Source organism: Motacilla alba, chromosome 2 (genome assembly GCF_015832195.1).
Source record: "Motacilla alba alba isolate MOTALB_02 chromosome 2, Motacilla_alba_V1.0_pri, whole genome shotgun sequence".
NCBI classification, from domain to species: Eukaryota; Metazoa; Chordata; class Aves; order Passeriformes; family Motacillidae; genus Motacilla; species Motacilla alba.
Genome location: NC_052017.1, coordinates 147,187 through 161,182, shown reverse-complemented (window position 1 = coordinate 161,182; position 13,996 = coordinate 147,187). Strand labels below are relative to the sequence as shown.

Genomic DNA, 13,996 nt, shown 5'->3' with positions numbered 1-13,996 from the left:
GCACGGGCATCCTGCCCCAAGCTCCTGAGCCAGGGAATCCAGACACTGCACCTTCATGAAAGGGGTTTGATTGGAACACCCCACATGTGTTCCAATCATTTGGAACACACATTTCCCTCTGAGAAGCAGGTGGGTGCACAGGTCTGAGTGCATATGCCACCACCATGGCACGTCAGGTGAGCTCTGTCAGGACAGTCTTCAAAGAAATGAAAAAGTCATGCTCGGGTGGGTATAAAGAACAGGATTTATTCCAAACACCTTTTGGTACACACCAAGCAATTTGACTAAAGACAGGTCCACAGCAATCATCCAGGGCGCCAGAGGTGCCTAGTACAGTCTGGAGTATTTGGATTTGGGATAGGGAAACTGGTACCCTACTACTAAGGCTGCGATCCATGCTGTGTCTTTGCTCCTTGAACCGCAAAATTCCCTAATTCCCATACCTCCTTTTGTTAGTCTGGAGTCTGTCTGGATTAGTATGGACAAGGAGAACACCCCAAAACAGGTGCATGATGCAGAGCACAAGGCTGGTTGGGACTGGGACACAGCAGCAGGCTTGGCACAGGGGGCTGATGTGGCCAGGCAGGAGTGGGGTGAGGGGAACGGGGTAGCTGCAGAAGCACAGACTGCATTGGCAGAGGTGGAACATCCGCACAGAAAGGCACAGCAGGACTGGAACTGCCACCCCTAGTAGAGAACGTCCTCGAAGCCGAGCAGCAGGAACTTGTGCAGGGCACTTGGCAGATGCAGCTGGGGCAGGACCTGAAGCAGCCGGCCCTCCAGGAGGGTCCTGAGTGTGCAGCGAGCCAGGTGCTGCAGGGAGCGAGGTCCATGCCCCAGGGAGAAAAGTGACTGGTAGAAACAGGGGTATTTCTACAGAGAGAAGAAAGGAGCAGAGGCATGCAAAGCTGAAGATTTCACCATGGGACCAGAGGAAGAACCAGACACCCACTTGCCTCAGTATGGAGCATCCTCCCTGTCCCCAACAGCCCCATCCCTGTGCCTGCAACCCCCCTGGCCAGCCCCAGCTCCACCCAACCCCCTCCAGGCCTCGATGCCCCTGCAACCCAGCAGCAGCTGGACACGTGCTCCTCAGCCAGCAGCAGGCATTTGTCCCCTTACCTGCACCACCTCTGCTGGCACTGCTCCCAGCCAGTCCTCGGAGACGCGCACGTGGCTGTAGCTGTTCACCAGCGCCTCGATGACCCGCGGGCAGCTGTGGCAGACCCGCAGCACCTGGCCAGGGACACAGAGATGCCTTGAGAGGCGACCTGGAACACAGGCTGGACAGCGTTAAGGGAATAAAGTAGGCATTGATTAAAAGGCCTTCAAAGGATACACCTGGGTAGTGTAAGAGCCTGGCTGAGGCTGCACCCAAGATGGACTCCCACTCACCAGTTGTCATATTTTTATAAGTTTTGGTATATTTACATACTGAGGTTAATTGTCCAATTACAGCTTCAGGTTATGCAGTCCCATCCTCCCAGACTGCTCTCCTCAATTCACTCTTGTGTATACGTTTTGGGTGTGAAGCTGTAATGGACCCCTTGGTTCTGGGGCTGGAAAAGGATTGTTTTGTCTGACTAAGCTGTGACGAGAGCTTGCTGACACTTTATATAAAGTTCAGAGTTATATACTAATGCAGTACAAATCCAGAAAATATGAAAGCTAAAACTTAAGGTGTCAAGAGCAGGTGATCACCATCATTTGGCAAGATCCTGCAAGCCCCACTGTCATGTCCTAAAATACTGCTCAATCCAGATGTAGTAAATCTGGTAAACTCCTGTCCTTCCCTCATTCTAACCCAGGAGAGAAAACCACTGCAGGTATGAAGCACCAGAGCATCCCTCCTTGCAAAGAGGAGGGTTGAGCCATCACTCAACATGCACAGCATGGCTGCCTTCAGCACAGCCGGGTCCCCACAGCTCCTCCTCAGACACAGGGACCATCGTGCATGGCTGGGGTGATGATCTCCACCAGCTTCAGCGCTGCAAGGAGCTCAGAAACACCAACACTCTGCTTTGCACCAGACTCCTTACCTCACACTTCAGCAGTTAGAGCATGAGCCATTCCAGGGCAGGGACTGGCATTCATTTTGTGATCAGACAGAGCACAGCACACCATGCCTCTTTTGAGGGCCACACCAGGGTCCCAGGGATGCAGGATTGTGCTTCTTTGGTGCACGGCTGCAGAGACATCTGTACCTGTGTCTAGAGCAGTGCTGGGCCACGTCAAGGGTGGCACAGAACCGCAGAGGACTTCACAGGTATCTGTACAACATCTCTTGTGTGTCCCACATTGGCGTAGGTGCAGGTGACACACCAGTGCCGTGTACCTAGCAACAGTGCAGCCTTTGGAGAGCACCCCACCCAGGCAAAGCCACACAGAGGCAGATTTCCCTGGCTCTGGGCTGCCACTCCCCATGGCCCAGGCCAGCAGTAGCTGTCAGAGCCTATTCTGGCTGTACCAGTGATCCTCATTATCTGGCGTTAATAGGAGATTAATTAGTGTTAATTGTTGATTTTCCTGTATTTTCCCAAAGGGGAGAGCAATCTGCTGATCTCCGGGCTGGGTAATTATTGCAGTGCTCAGGAATTAAGGCAGGAAATTAACCCTTTGTCTGCGGGTGTCTTGCAGAGACAGCAGGAGCTGGAGGGTGCGCCCCTGAGAAGAAACACCTCCAGAGGAAAAGGACCAACAATTTCCAGAGCAAGTAATTATAGAAACTGGGTGAGTGCTGTCCACACAGCTTAGCAGACAGAAGCAGAAGAGTACTACAGCAAAACACACCCCAGGAGAAAGCATAAGGGATTCCCATGCCAATAATGCCAGCTCTCCCTTCCCAGGCCCTGGGCAGAGCAGGGCAGGACAGCGAACAGGCTGCCTTGGAACAAGCGCTGCTGTGACAGGAGGGCCCACTGGGGCCCTGGTGCTGCTCACAGCCCTCCCCTCCCACGCACGCCCCGCACCTTGAGGAGGGAGCCTGGCCAGATGCGGACGGCTCCGTGGTTGAGCAGCGCCCGCACCACCAGCTCCGGGTGGTGCTCCCGCTTGTAGGCAGCCACTTGCAGGATGTTGTGCAGGGCCGTGTTGCCACCGTAGTTCATGACATTGACGTTGGCACCCCGGGCCAGCAGTAGCTCTGCGATTTGAGCGTTGGCATTCTTGCAGGCCAGGTGCAGCGGGTGCTGCCGGTCGCGATCCTCGGCGTTGATGCTGGCACCGCTCTCCACCAGCAGCTGGCACACCCGGTAGTATCGGTCCATGTCCTGGGGCTGATGGGGCTGAGCACAGGCAGCATTCAGCGGTGTTTGCCCCTCCTTGTTCCTCACCTCCAACTCTGCCCCGTGGTGCAGAAGCAGCTGGACGTGCTCTGCCAGGCCATGCCGTGATGCCACATGCAGCGCTGTGTCCTTCTCCTCCTCCGTCTGACTGTTCACACTGGCACCGTGCTGCAGCAGCTGCCGGACACACCTGTGTGGGCCAAGGCGACTTGCTGACCATTCCTCAGCTCCACCTCCCAGCACCTACATCTGTACCATCCCAGCTTTTCCCCAGAGTCTGAAAATCCCTGCTCCCCAGGCCCTGGAGCAGTGTTTTTAAGCTAGGATGACTGGTGAGCAGAGATGCTGTCACCCTAATTTCAGCTAACTCTGCACCTCTTAAAGCGTTGTCACACCTGGTGCCTGCTCACATGCACAGTGGATCTGCACAGGAACACCCTGAGCATTACAGTGACCGCCGGCTCCTCAGCTGCACCTGCTAAGGACACGAGCCTGCAGCCACCTGTTGGACCTCAGAGGTGACCCCGGTCCAGGAGCGGGCACCAGGGCCCAGCCCCATTCCGCAGCCAGCAGCCTGGCACCTTCAGGGGTGGGGAGAGACCCCTCCTCACGGATTAGGCTGGAGGGGAGGGAGGCTGGCTGCTTCCCCCGGGCAGCACTCACTCGATGGAGTCGGGGCTCGTGCAGAGGTGCAGGGGCCGGTGGCCATCCTCGGAGACGGCCTCGGGGTCGGCCCCGGCGCGGAGCAGCAGGCGGGCGCAGGCGGCGGCGGCGGCGGCGCAGGCCGCGTGCAGCGCCGTGCGCCCGCCCGGGGCGAAGTCCACGGCGGCGCCGCGCAGCAGCAGCAGCCGCAGGCAGGCCGCGTAGCCCCGGCCCGCCGTGATCAGCAGCGGCGTGGTGAGCTCCTGCTCGTAGCTCAGCGACCACAGTCCTGCGGGGGAAGAGAGCTCAGGGAGCCAGGTCCAGCCGCGGTGCACAAACACCCGCCCTTCTCCTTGAAGTACCTGAGGTACACCCCTGAGAGACGTGTGTTTCCTCTCAAGGGACTTCCCTGAGGGGACTTCCTTTCTCCTCAAGTCCCTTCCCTGCAAGATCCCGGCATTTGGACCGGCCTCGAAGGCAGAGGTCCCTGGAAGGCTCTGGGGCCACACAGCCGTGCAGACAGGGAGCTCCGGGGAGCAGCAGCCCGCAGCAGAGGCTGTTCTGGCCACTGTGCCCCTCACCTGTGGCTCGGGGGGTACACGGGGCTTCTGCCCTCAGCAGTGCAGCAGATGGAGGGCTCATGGCACTGAGGTGGCTGGGCCAAACACCATGTGTGAAGCACCACAAACGCAAGGAACCAGGCAGCAGGGAGGTGCCAGAGCCGACGGCCACACATACAGGGGACTCAAACAAGCCCCGAGCAGGGTGCAGACAACAAGCTACAGCAGAGCTGGACATTTAGAGCCTAGGAGAGAGCAAGCGGCTGAAATGTGCCAGCTCTCAAAGATGCTGACCCAGCACAACCCAGCGCTGAGCCGGTCCTTTCTGCTGGCTAACAGCCTGCAGATCCTACACAAAAAAATTTCCTTAAGCTGTGCTTCTTGCTGCCTGCCCAGACTGAGCTGGAGGACATCCCAGACTGCATGGTGTGTTCCACATTGCATCCTCTCAGCTCCTTCTTGCAGAGGCAGGACGTCATCTGTGTTTCCCAGGGCCAGGTTCAAACTGCACCATCTCTAACTCGTGTTGTGACAGAATGGCACGACCCGCAGTGGGAGCCCAAAGCACAGAGCAGGCTGCACAGAGCAGCTCCCAAGCGCTTGAGACAATCCCTGTGGCAGGGACCAGGTGTCCTGGATGCACCCTGTGCTCTCAGAAACAGGAACCCCTTTCCACAAGGAACACAGGAGAACCTGACCACATCCCCATGCTCTTGTTCCAGTTCCCACTGCTCTGCAAGCCAAGGAGCACCCGTAACCCAAAACCCCAGCAGCAGCCGTGCCCCACAGCTCACAGCACAGGCTGAGCCCCACAGCAACCGTGCCCCACAGCTCACAGCACAGGCTGAGCCCCACAGCAGCTGTTCCCCACAGCACACAGCACAGGCTGAGCCCCACAGCAGCCATGCCCCACAGCTCACAGCACAGGTGAGCCCCACAGCAGCCATGCCCCACAGCTCACAGCACAGGTGAGCCCCACAGCAGCCATGCCCCACAGCTCACAGCACAGGTGAGCCCCACAGTTCACAGCACAGGGTGAGCCCCACAGCAGCCGTGCCCCACAGCTCACAGCACAGGCTGAGCCCCACTGCACACAGCACAGGCTGAGCCCCCGTACTCAGCCCACGGGGGTTGAAGCGGTAGTTCTTCCACTCTTCCAGGTCACTGGTGTCAAACACAGCACTGGGACTCAGGTTGTTCTGAGGATCTCTGAGGATCTTGGCTACAGTGCCCTGATCCCCAGCCAGCAGGGCCTGCCAGAACACCTGGGCAGGGCCATGTGCCTGCTGTGTGCGGATGGGCTCCTGGCTCTCGTCTCTTCCGCCTGTGGTGCTGCCCATGACACCCAAGTAGACTCTCCTGAGAGAGCAGGACAGGAGCTGCAGGTGCACCCCAGCCAGGCTCTGAGGCACAGCCCCACCAGCAGCCTTGTTTGGGCTGAGTCTGCTTGCCTGCCTGCCAGCCCAGGGCGTTCCACAGGGAGGGGGAACACATCACTCCCCTCTCTTTGGCTCAGGCTGGGCACAGCTCAACTCTCAGCTGTTCTATTCTGGGAAACCTTGTGACCAAACGCTGGGGCCAAGAGGCTGATAAAGGCTCTCCACTCAGGCAGCAGTACCTCAGCAGTGCCCTGCTGTGAAGGGAAAACCTTCAGGAAGGGCAGGGGAGCTTGAAGGGTAGAAATGGGGACGAGACATCACTAAGACAACAGAGAGGGAAATGGTTTCATGCTTACTCAGCGTGTTGCCCAGTGCTGCCCAGACCACAACAGCATGACCCCAGCAGCTCCACACACATCTCCATGCCTTTGTTCACCCCTTGGCTCCACACATGTCTCCAGCACTGCACACCCATCTACCAGTAGCACCTGAGCCATTGGGACTAGGAAGATTTTTAAACAAGCTACAGGACAGCTATTTTTAATCAAAGCCAAAGAAATGGTAGAAATAGGTACAAGGATGGGAAAAACTGGAGGTGATTATCCTTTAGACCCTCCCCATTTCCTCCTCTTTCTTGATATCCAGCCCTGCACAGAGCCTCTGCATAGCTTTAGTGCTCCCTTTCAGTCCTCAGACACTCTCCTGACTTGGCTGCTCACTGCAGTGCTGTCACCTGAGCTGGTGTTTTCCTCTGAGCCCACTTGGCTCACACAGCCAGCCCGCCCTGCTCGGTCACAGAAGAGCATGCCCTGCTCACGTGGCACTAGCAGCGTGCACGCATTGTTCACACCATGTGATCTAGAGAACATGTCAAACTGCATGGAAGGCTAGTAGAGCCCAGTCTAATTTTGTCTCATGGAACTACTCAGATCATGCAGCTAAACACCAGTTAAGTGACCCCAACAGACCACCAAGCAACAATCACCAGAGGACCAGAGCAGAGTGTAAGACAGGGAACTTTACCCTTCTCAGTAATGAAAACAAATGAGCGAGTTCCACGCTGACAGTATCCAGTTTGCTCTGTGTGTGCAAACTTCACCTTGTCTAACTGAAATGTAGCCTACAAAAAGGTAAAGAAAGGGAAGCCCCTGGCAGATGTTCTCACCTGATGGGACCCTTTATTTTCCCAAGGATATAAGCAGGCATCCCATGGGAGCTTGAGGTTCCCAGTCAAGCACCAGGGAGGCAGAAAGTGGTGTGTCAGTGACACCAGACAGTTTACACTTCCTCTGGGCACCTTAAAATACCAGCAAGGTGATCAGGGAAAGACAAGGTCACTAGAACCTACTGTTAAGGTCACTGAGTTCTGGGAACCTGTCCCTACACGGTCAGTGAGATACAGAGACAAGCCTCAGGTAGCATGAAGGTTTGTTTTGGTTTTTGTTCTGTATTCTTATCTGACAAATTTGGCAGCACATTTTTGCTCTGTGCTTGATGAATGATCTTGTTTGGTTGGGTTTTTCATGTCTTGAAACTCTGTTGATTAGAGAAATTTCTGCATGAGGTTGTTTTACATTGTTCCATTTTCTCTGGGGCACAAACCTTTACCAGCAGAGAGACTGGCTGCTCCAGTGTCTGCCAGCCTGGCACAAGACAGGAGTTACCACACCAAATCGGGATTTTACTGACAAATGATCTCACATGAAAGGTAATACCTTTAGTGATTTCATTCCTAAATAGACTGTAACAATTCAAAACTTGGGTCTTACAAATCTTGCAACTCAGTAAATAATCTTCAGCACTCTCAAGTAGCAGCATGTGCACTGGCAAGCCCACACACCCTATTTTTCTCTTGCTGGAGTGGATCCCCACAAAACGCTGTTGTCTGTCTCAACACCAGGACATTTGGCCTGCTCCTCTGGGAAAGCAGCTTCATCAGCAGCTCTTTCATTCTCCTATGGGTGGCTTTTGCCACCAGCCTTCTGTTGAGGAGACTCTCTCCCAAATTTGCCCTAAACCAGGACAAATACAGTTAAAGGCCTTCCCCACTTGACACTCTTAAATTCTGGGAGTCTGCCTGCACCACATCACTAGGTGACAGCAGCAAGGACAAGGGCACATGCAGGCTGCCCAGCACACCTCTGCCTTGAACACACCAGCTGCACTGCTCACTGAGCAGCTTATAGACCATGCTGATGAAAAGGTAAGTAAAAGGGACCAGAGAGTGTGGAAGCATGTGTGGTAGCCCCAAGATGTGCCTGGACAAGGTAGAGATGGACAAGTGAGATGTACAGATAGAAAGAAACACCAAGAATGATCAGCTCCTACCTCCTGTCATTGAGGAAACTTTGCTTCCACCATCTTTCTCATAGACTGGATTTTTGCTTCTCTTGTCAAATCCATGTCATGGAACAGAGCAGCATTCTGATGCCTCTTCACCCATGCACACTCCCCACCTCACATCTATTTCACATCCATCCCAGCAATCTCTAACAGGACAGTCCTGAGGATGTGCTTCTCCAGCAACTCTTCCAGGGGCCCTGTTCTCATTGTTTCCTGGCAGATCTGCCTCATGCCACCTTCAACAAGCCTGCTACTACTTGTTGTACAGCCTTGGAGACTTCCTTCCTCACACTAAAGCTGTTCTTCTCAAATCCTTCTTCCACCACTGGGGATTCCTTTCAATATTTTTCTCAGGTGCCTGAGCCCTATCCTTGGGCCCCATCCTGGGCCTTTTCTATCCCCCCCATGTCCCAGTCCCTCATACCCACCACGTTTGCTGCTAGTCCAGCGCAGCACATCGCCCCTGGTCTCAATGACGAGATTGATGGCTGAGCTCTTGGTGAAGTATTTCTGCACCATGTCCAGGTCTCCAGTGAAGAGTGCATTCTGGACCAGCAGATCCTGGCACTCCAGAGGCTCCAGGCGGCTGTGCTGCTGTCCCCAGCCATCTGGGCTCAGGCTGTGCTCACTGTGGTGGGACCTCACACTGCAAGAATCCTTGCATGGAGCCGGCTGCAGCAAACGCTGAGGGGAGGTGCAGTCCATCACAGGTAACTAACCAGAGGAGTCTGAGCCACACAGTAAATGAGCTATTACAGCTAAGACCCTCTTGTTCAAGGGTTTGTCCTTTGCAGGTTGCTCCTGGGCTCCAGCTCCCCTGCATCTAGCTGGACTCAGGCAGAGGCCTGAATCACCCAGTATAAATAGCCTGGCTTGGCACCTCCTCATCACCACCTCCCCTTCTTCCAAGAGCTTATTTTCAGCTGCTAGGTGCAATCACCAGCACGGACTAGGCACAGGAGAGGGGTGGCAGGCGGCCTGGAAATGCTCTCTTTGTACTTGCTGGCTCTGCAAAGAGCCCCTGCTCCCACAGTAGTCCCACTGAGGCACAGCAAGGTGGAGACAACCACGGCAGGGAGCTGGGTGGCTGAGGGGGAGCTTGGGAAAGGCCTGGATCAGACTCAGGGCCAGAAGTCATAAAGTCCCAAGGACAGAGCTCTTCCCCTCAGGCAGCTCCGCAGGGACCAAAAGACCCTCACAAGCACCACACACTGCCCTGGGAGTCAGCAAGGCTGGCTGCCCACAGGGCTGGGCAGGAAACAGAAGGGCAGAGAGGGGAGCCCTGAGAGAAACGGCTTGTACAGCACTGTCACGTTGGTCCCAAACTGTAATCAAGTTCTTTGTGGTGTGGCTGGAGCTGCTGATCAAACAGGGAGCCAGACTTTGCTTGTGTTCCTTTTGGCAGCTGTTTCCAGAGCAGAGAAAGGAGTTATCTGAGAACCTTGATGCTGAAGAGGGTCCATGAAGCAGTCCCAGGACTGGGATCATGCCAAACATTCCCACTGCCACAGCACAGATCCTCTGTGCCTGTGAGCACGGGCAGCATCCCCTGGTGCTGGGCTGGGAGCACATTGTTCTCCTGAAGGATGCAGTGGCTGCATCTCCAGCTCCACTGTGGAATCCACATTCGAGCTTCAGAGTCTCCTCCAGCCAGGTGAGGGGCTCAGCAACAGCCATGACTTGGGGAACTTTGAGTACAGGAAGTCTGGATTCCCTAAGAGATGAGGAAAAGGACAAACTAAGAATGCTTAGTTCCTCTCCAACCTGTCTACAACTTGTGCTGTTCCTGGAACGAGTGCCATCATTTTCACCCAGCTAGGGGCTTGGGACCAGAATCCCAAACTAGCCCCTCACACTCAGCACTGTTCCTGCACCCAGGGCCATCCAGGAAAGGTCCCTGGGAGGAGCACCCTGCCTGCAGGTGACCCTCACCCCTTACCCCTGCCTGCTGGCTGAGGGCAGGCAGTGTGCTCACACACAGCATTTCACACACCTGGGTCTGCATGTCCTTGACTGCACCAGCTACCCTGGACATTTTCTCCCATTCCCATGGCTAACAACAAAAAAATCCCTCAAACCACTTCAAACAAACCAATCAACCCAAAACTACAAACAAAAACCCACACAGAAAGGATAAAACAACAAAAACCACCCAACCCACAAAACACAAGCAGCTTCCTTCAGCATCTCCAAGCCCAGCACCCACAGGTGCCAAGTAGGAAAATCCACAGGGACATTGAGGGCACTGAGGGTCCCCAGCTGCAGGCAGAGAAAAGGTGCCAGAGCCATCCACTTCCTAGCCAGAAGAGCAGCCAGCTGGGTCACTGAGAAAGAGACAAATGTCAGAATACAACATGTCTTTAAGTATACCTGGGGCTTTCATTCTCACCCCACTAATGTTTGGTCACAAGGTAGCACTAAGAAAAACCACAGCTGGGAGACCCTGGCTAGGAGGGCCTGAACATGGTCAGGAGGAAGAGGATAAGGACTGAATACTGCCTTGACCTCCCACACAGGATTTCCATCTTGCATGGCTTGAGGGGGCACAGAGGGTGCCCACACAGCAGTCAGACAGAAACAGAAAGAGCAGCAAGGCCACTCTCCCAGCCAGCCACTAACCAGCACCCACAGAACCGCTGCTGCTGCTCCATCAGCTCCCTCACACCTAGTCCCTCCAGCTCGTGCATCTGCCATGGACATCCAGGAGCACAGGCTTGTCCTCAGCTTCAGAGCCAGCCTAGGACAGCTGACACAACTGCTCCAAAGTGCCCAGAGCACCCCAACTGAAAGCCCTGGGGCTTCAGGGTCAGGAACCTGCAGTGACACAAGTCCAAGGGCTGTCAGAAAGTGACCACAGGTGAAAGCCAGGACCCCTGAACAACAGTTCCATCACCAGGCATGGCCCAGCACCTCCATTCCCATGGAGAAGCACCCAGGTGCCATGGCTGTGCCTTATCCCTCACCCCAGAGGACACCACGTCTATCTTGTCACATAAATGTCTCCACAGGGCCAAGCACTGCAGCCATGGTGGGGGAGATGCATTCAGAGCCTCAGAAGGAGGTTGTGTGGGGAGGGAGCAGCGTGCGTGGAAAGGAGCCTGTAACGAGTTTGTAATATGCATGTGTGGCACGGCCTGCGCAGCGTCATCACAATGGCACAGGCACTTTCCCGCCTCATTGCCTCCCAAATGGATTTTAAATATCATTCCGAGGACACAATTATTTAAAACGCTGAACTAAACACTCACTAATGGGAAAACGGCGTGTGGCCTGCAGCAGCCATTCCTCATGGGGCCACTCTGCCCATGTCATCCTCTTCTCCAGCCCCACACCCTGCATGGGGCCACATGGCAGCATCCTCCTCCTCTTCCTCGGAGGCCAAACAGGGCACCACTGGTACCTGAGCCCAGGCCAGCACACATTGCTTATGTGCAAACACACCTTGTGTCCCCATCCCAGTGACCTCCAGCCCCAGAGCAGCTTCCAGGCACCCGGGACACTGTGGATCAGCCCCAGGGCTCCACGTCAGGGAGCACCTCACCAGAGAGCAGGTCTTCCTGGTGCCCAGTTTGGCATCATGTAACGCAGGGCTACATAGGGAGAGGACAAGGATGAGAACAAGGGTGCCTCCTGACCCCCTTTATATGGCCCTGGAAGTTATGGTTACAACATAAGATTTACTTTTCCACTTAGTCTGAATACCTCCCACACCCCTAGGCACAATCCTGAGCAGGGGAGGTGAAGAAAGCAGCATTATTGTAGGAATCCAGAGCACACAGAGCATGAAAAGAGAGAAAAAACCCACGGAAACAAACTCTTTGTAGCAACACTTGCTGGGGAGAGCACAGGTAGAGATGCTCGGTGCCATTACAGCACTGGCAGCATCAGGGGTGACAGAGCTTCAGAAAACAGTGCATTGGTGAGGGGGGACTGCCTGCCTGACCTTTGACCATGCCCCCTCCCCTTTCCTCCACACAGGGATTCCAAGGGCACCACAAGCTGCCAGCCCTCAAAGACAGCAGCCAAGCCCAGCCTGAACAGAGAAGGGAAGTGGCACAGAGCAGCACCATCCCCACACACGAGCAGCTGAGCACAGAGAGGATGAGAGTCCATTGCTGGAACCCCAGCTGTACATCAGAGGTTCATATTTTAACAGCTTTGGCATCACCAGGGCTATCCATCACCAGCTCATTTTCCTCCCTGTGCTGAGCTGCTCCTGCTTCTGCTGTTTGGAGCAGTGTCTAATGAGACACCGGAGCACCACCTGGCAGCACGGCTGCCAAGGCACACGGCACGGGAAGAGGAATGCACACAGGTCTGCACACTGCTGCCAGCCTCCACTGCCCAAAAAGCTCCCCCCCCCCAAACCTGCTCCACTGCTAACAGACCTTAGGGATGCTCTGCCTCCTGGTTGTCCTCCGTGTGAGAGAAAGAGCACATGCTCTTACACCACTGCTCTCCCAGAGAACAGAGCACAGGCACTGGTGACATTCTCATGAATGCTCATTCAGTGCTATAGTGCTCTTTCTGAGAGGTTGAAGAAAGGGACAAAGAACAAAAAAATGTTTCTAGCCCACAGACATGCATAGCTTAGTCAGAACACAGACGTGGGGCCAGGGACATGCAACATGACAGTGATGCAGTGTTGCAGCACTAAAAACTTGCTGTGAGACTTGCGAAGACACAGGCAGACCTGGACAAAGACAGACTCTCTGGAGCAAGGCAGCCTCAGGACACTTTGGAAGAGAGCCTGCACAGGCTCCAAGTTTTGCTTTTAGCGTAACCTGAGTGTTTCTGAGTTGTTCTTACAGTGACCAGTGCCCTGTCACTGGCAGCAGAGCCTAAAAGCAACTTTGCCCATATCTCATGGGAGCCACAAGCCCAGTCTGAAAGCAGCTGAGCCGAGGCATGGCTCTCACCAACGCTCATCAGCTAAACACAGGGTGAACCTCAGGAAAAGAGAGCCTGTATGACATCCTGTGCAGCATCCCGGGCAGCTCCGGGGGCGCTTACTGCGGGGAAACGAGCGGCAGGATTCCTGCACAGCAAGAGGTGAGCCCCTCACACGGGAAACGTGAAAGGGACAATGTGAGCAGGTTCAGCGCAGAGCTCTCTCACTGCAAGAGCAACCTCCTCCTCCTGCCCCTCCGTGCATCTGCGCTCCCTGTCACATCGCTGAGGAAGCGCAGGGGTCTGGTCAGAGGAATGCGAGCCCAATCTCCAGCTCCAGCCTTCAGGTCTTTGTTGGGGGTGGGGGGAAGAGGGGGATGCGACACGAAGCAGGATGCAAAAGTGCAGTACTGGAGAGCCAAGCACCCACACCTCTAAATCCTCACTCCTGCGGGGCTCACCCGGTGCTCGATGCTCTATCAGACACCTGCAGGAGACAGCCTCTCACCTCTCACGCAGCAGCACCGTATCCGCACAGCAGCCAGGCCCCTGCCGAGAGAGCTGGGCTGCCGGCGGAGCAAGGGCACGGTCCCGGGCAGCTGCTCCGGGCTGGCAGCGCTCGCCCCGCGCAGAGGGGTCCGCGATCAGGCAGTCAGAGACCCCCATCTCCAGGGCAGGAGGAGAACTGCAGCTCCGGGCCGCTCCTCGGCGCTGCCCGCCCTCGGAGAGCTGCTGGGAACGGGAACGAGCTGTAGCGAACGAGTCAAAAGTAAGGAATGTTTCTCCGTTGCCTCCTCAAAGATAAAGGCCTGTAAGTTAAAGTTTTGAACTGCCTCCAACGACGAACAGAAACTGGTTTATTTTAGAAAACGAGGCACCCCCTTTACAGTCGTTAAAA

The 13,996-nt window shown here is 55.3% G+C and overlaps 1 protein-coding gene across 5 annotated transcripts; it reads right to left on the bottom strand.

The window, feature by feature from the left end:
• Positions 1-223: 223 nt before the first annotated feature.
• ASB10 (ankyrin repeat and SOCS box containing 10) lies at positions 224-9,060 on the bottom strand. 5 transcript variants are annotated; one of them, XM_038129667.1, is made up of 6 exons: positions 6,222-6,352; positions 5,604-6,119; positions 3,948-4,215; positions 2,970-3,474; positions 1,123-1,236; positions 224-873 (listed from the first exon to the last, which is right to left on the bottom strand). In XM_038129667.1, exons 2-6 carry the CDS (start codon positions 5,824-5,826, stop codon positions 688-690), a joined length of 1,296 nt encoding a protein of 431 aa, XP_037985595.1. In that variant the 5' UTR covers positions 5,827-6,119; positions 6,222-6,352; the 3' UTR covers positions 224-687. The 5 variants fall into 5 exon arrangements, with proteins under 5 accessions (XP_037985595.1, XP_037985597.1, XP_037985593.1 ...); XM_038129669.1 differs by lacking the exon at positions 6,222-6,352 and adding an exon at positions 4,508-4,731 and having other exon boundaries at positions 5,604-5,724; XM_038129665.1 differs by lacking the exons at positions 5,604-6,119; positions 6,222-6,352 and adding an exon at positions 8,637-9,060.
• Between the last annotated feature and the right edge of the window lie 4,936 nt (positions 9,061-13,996).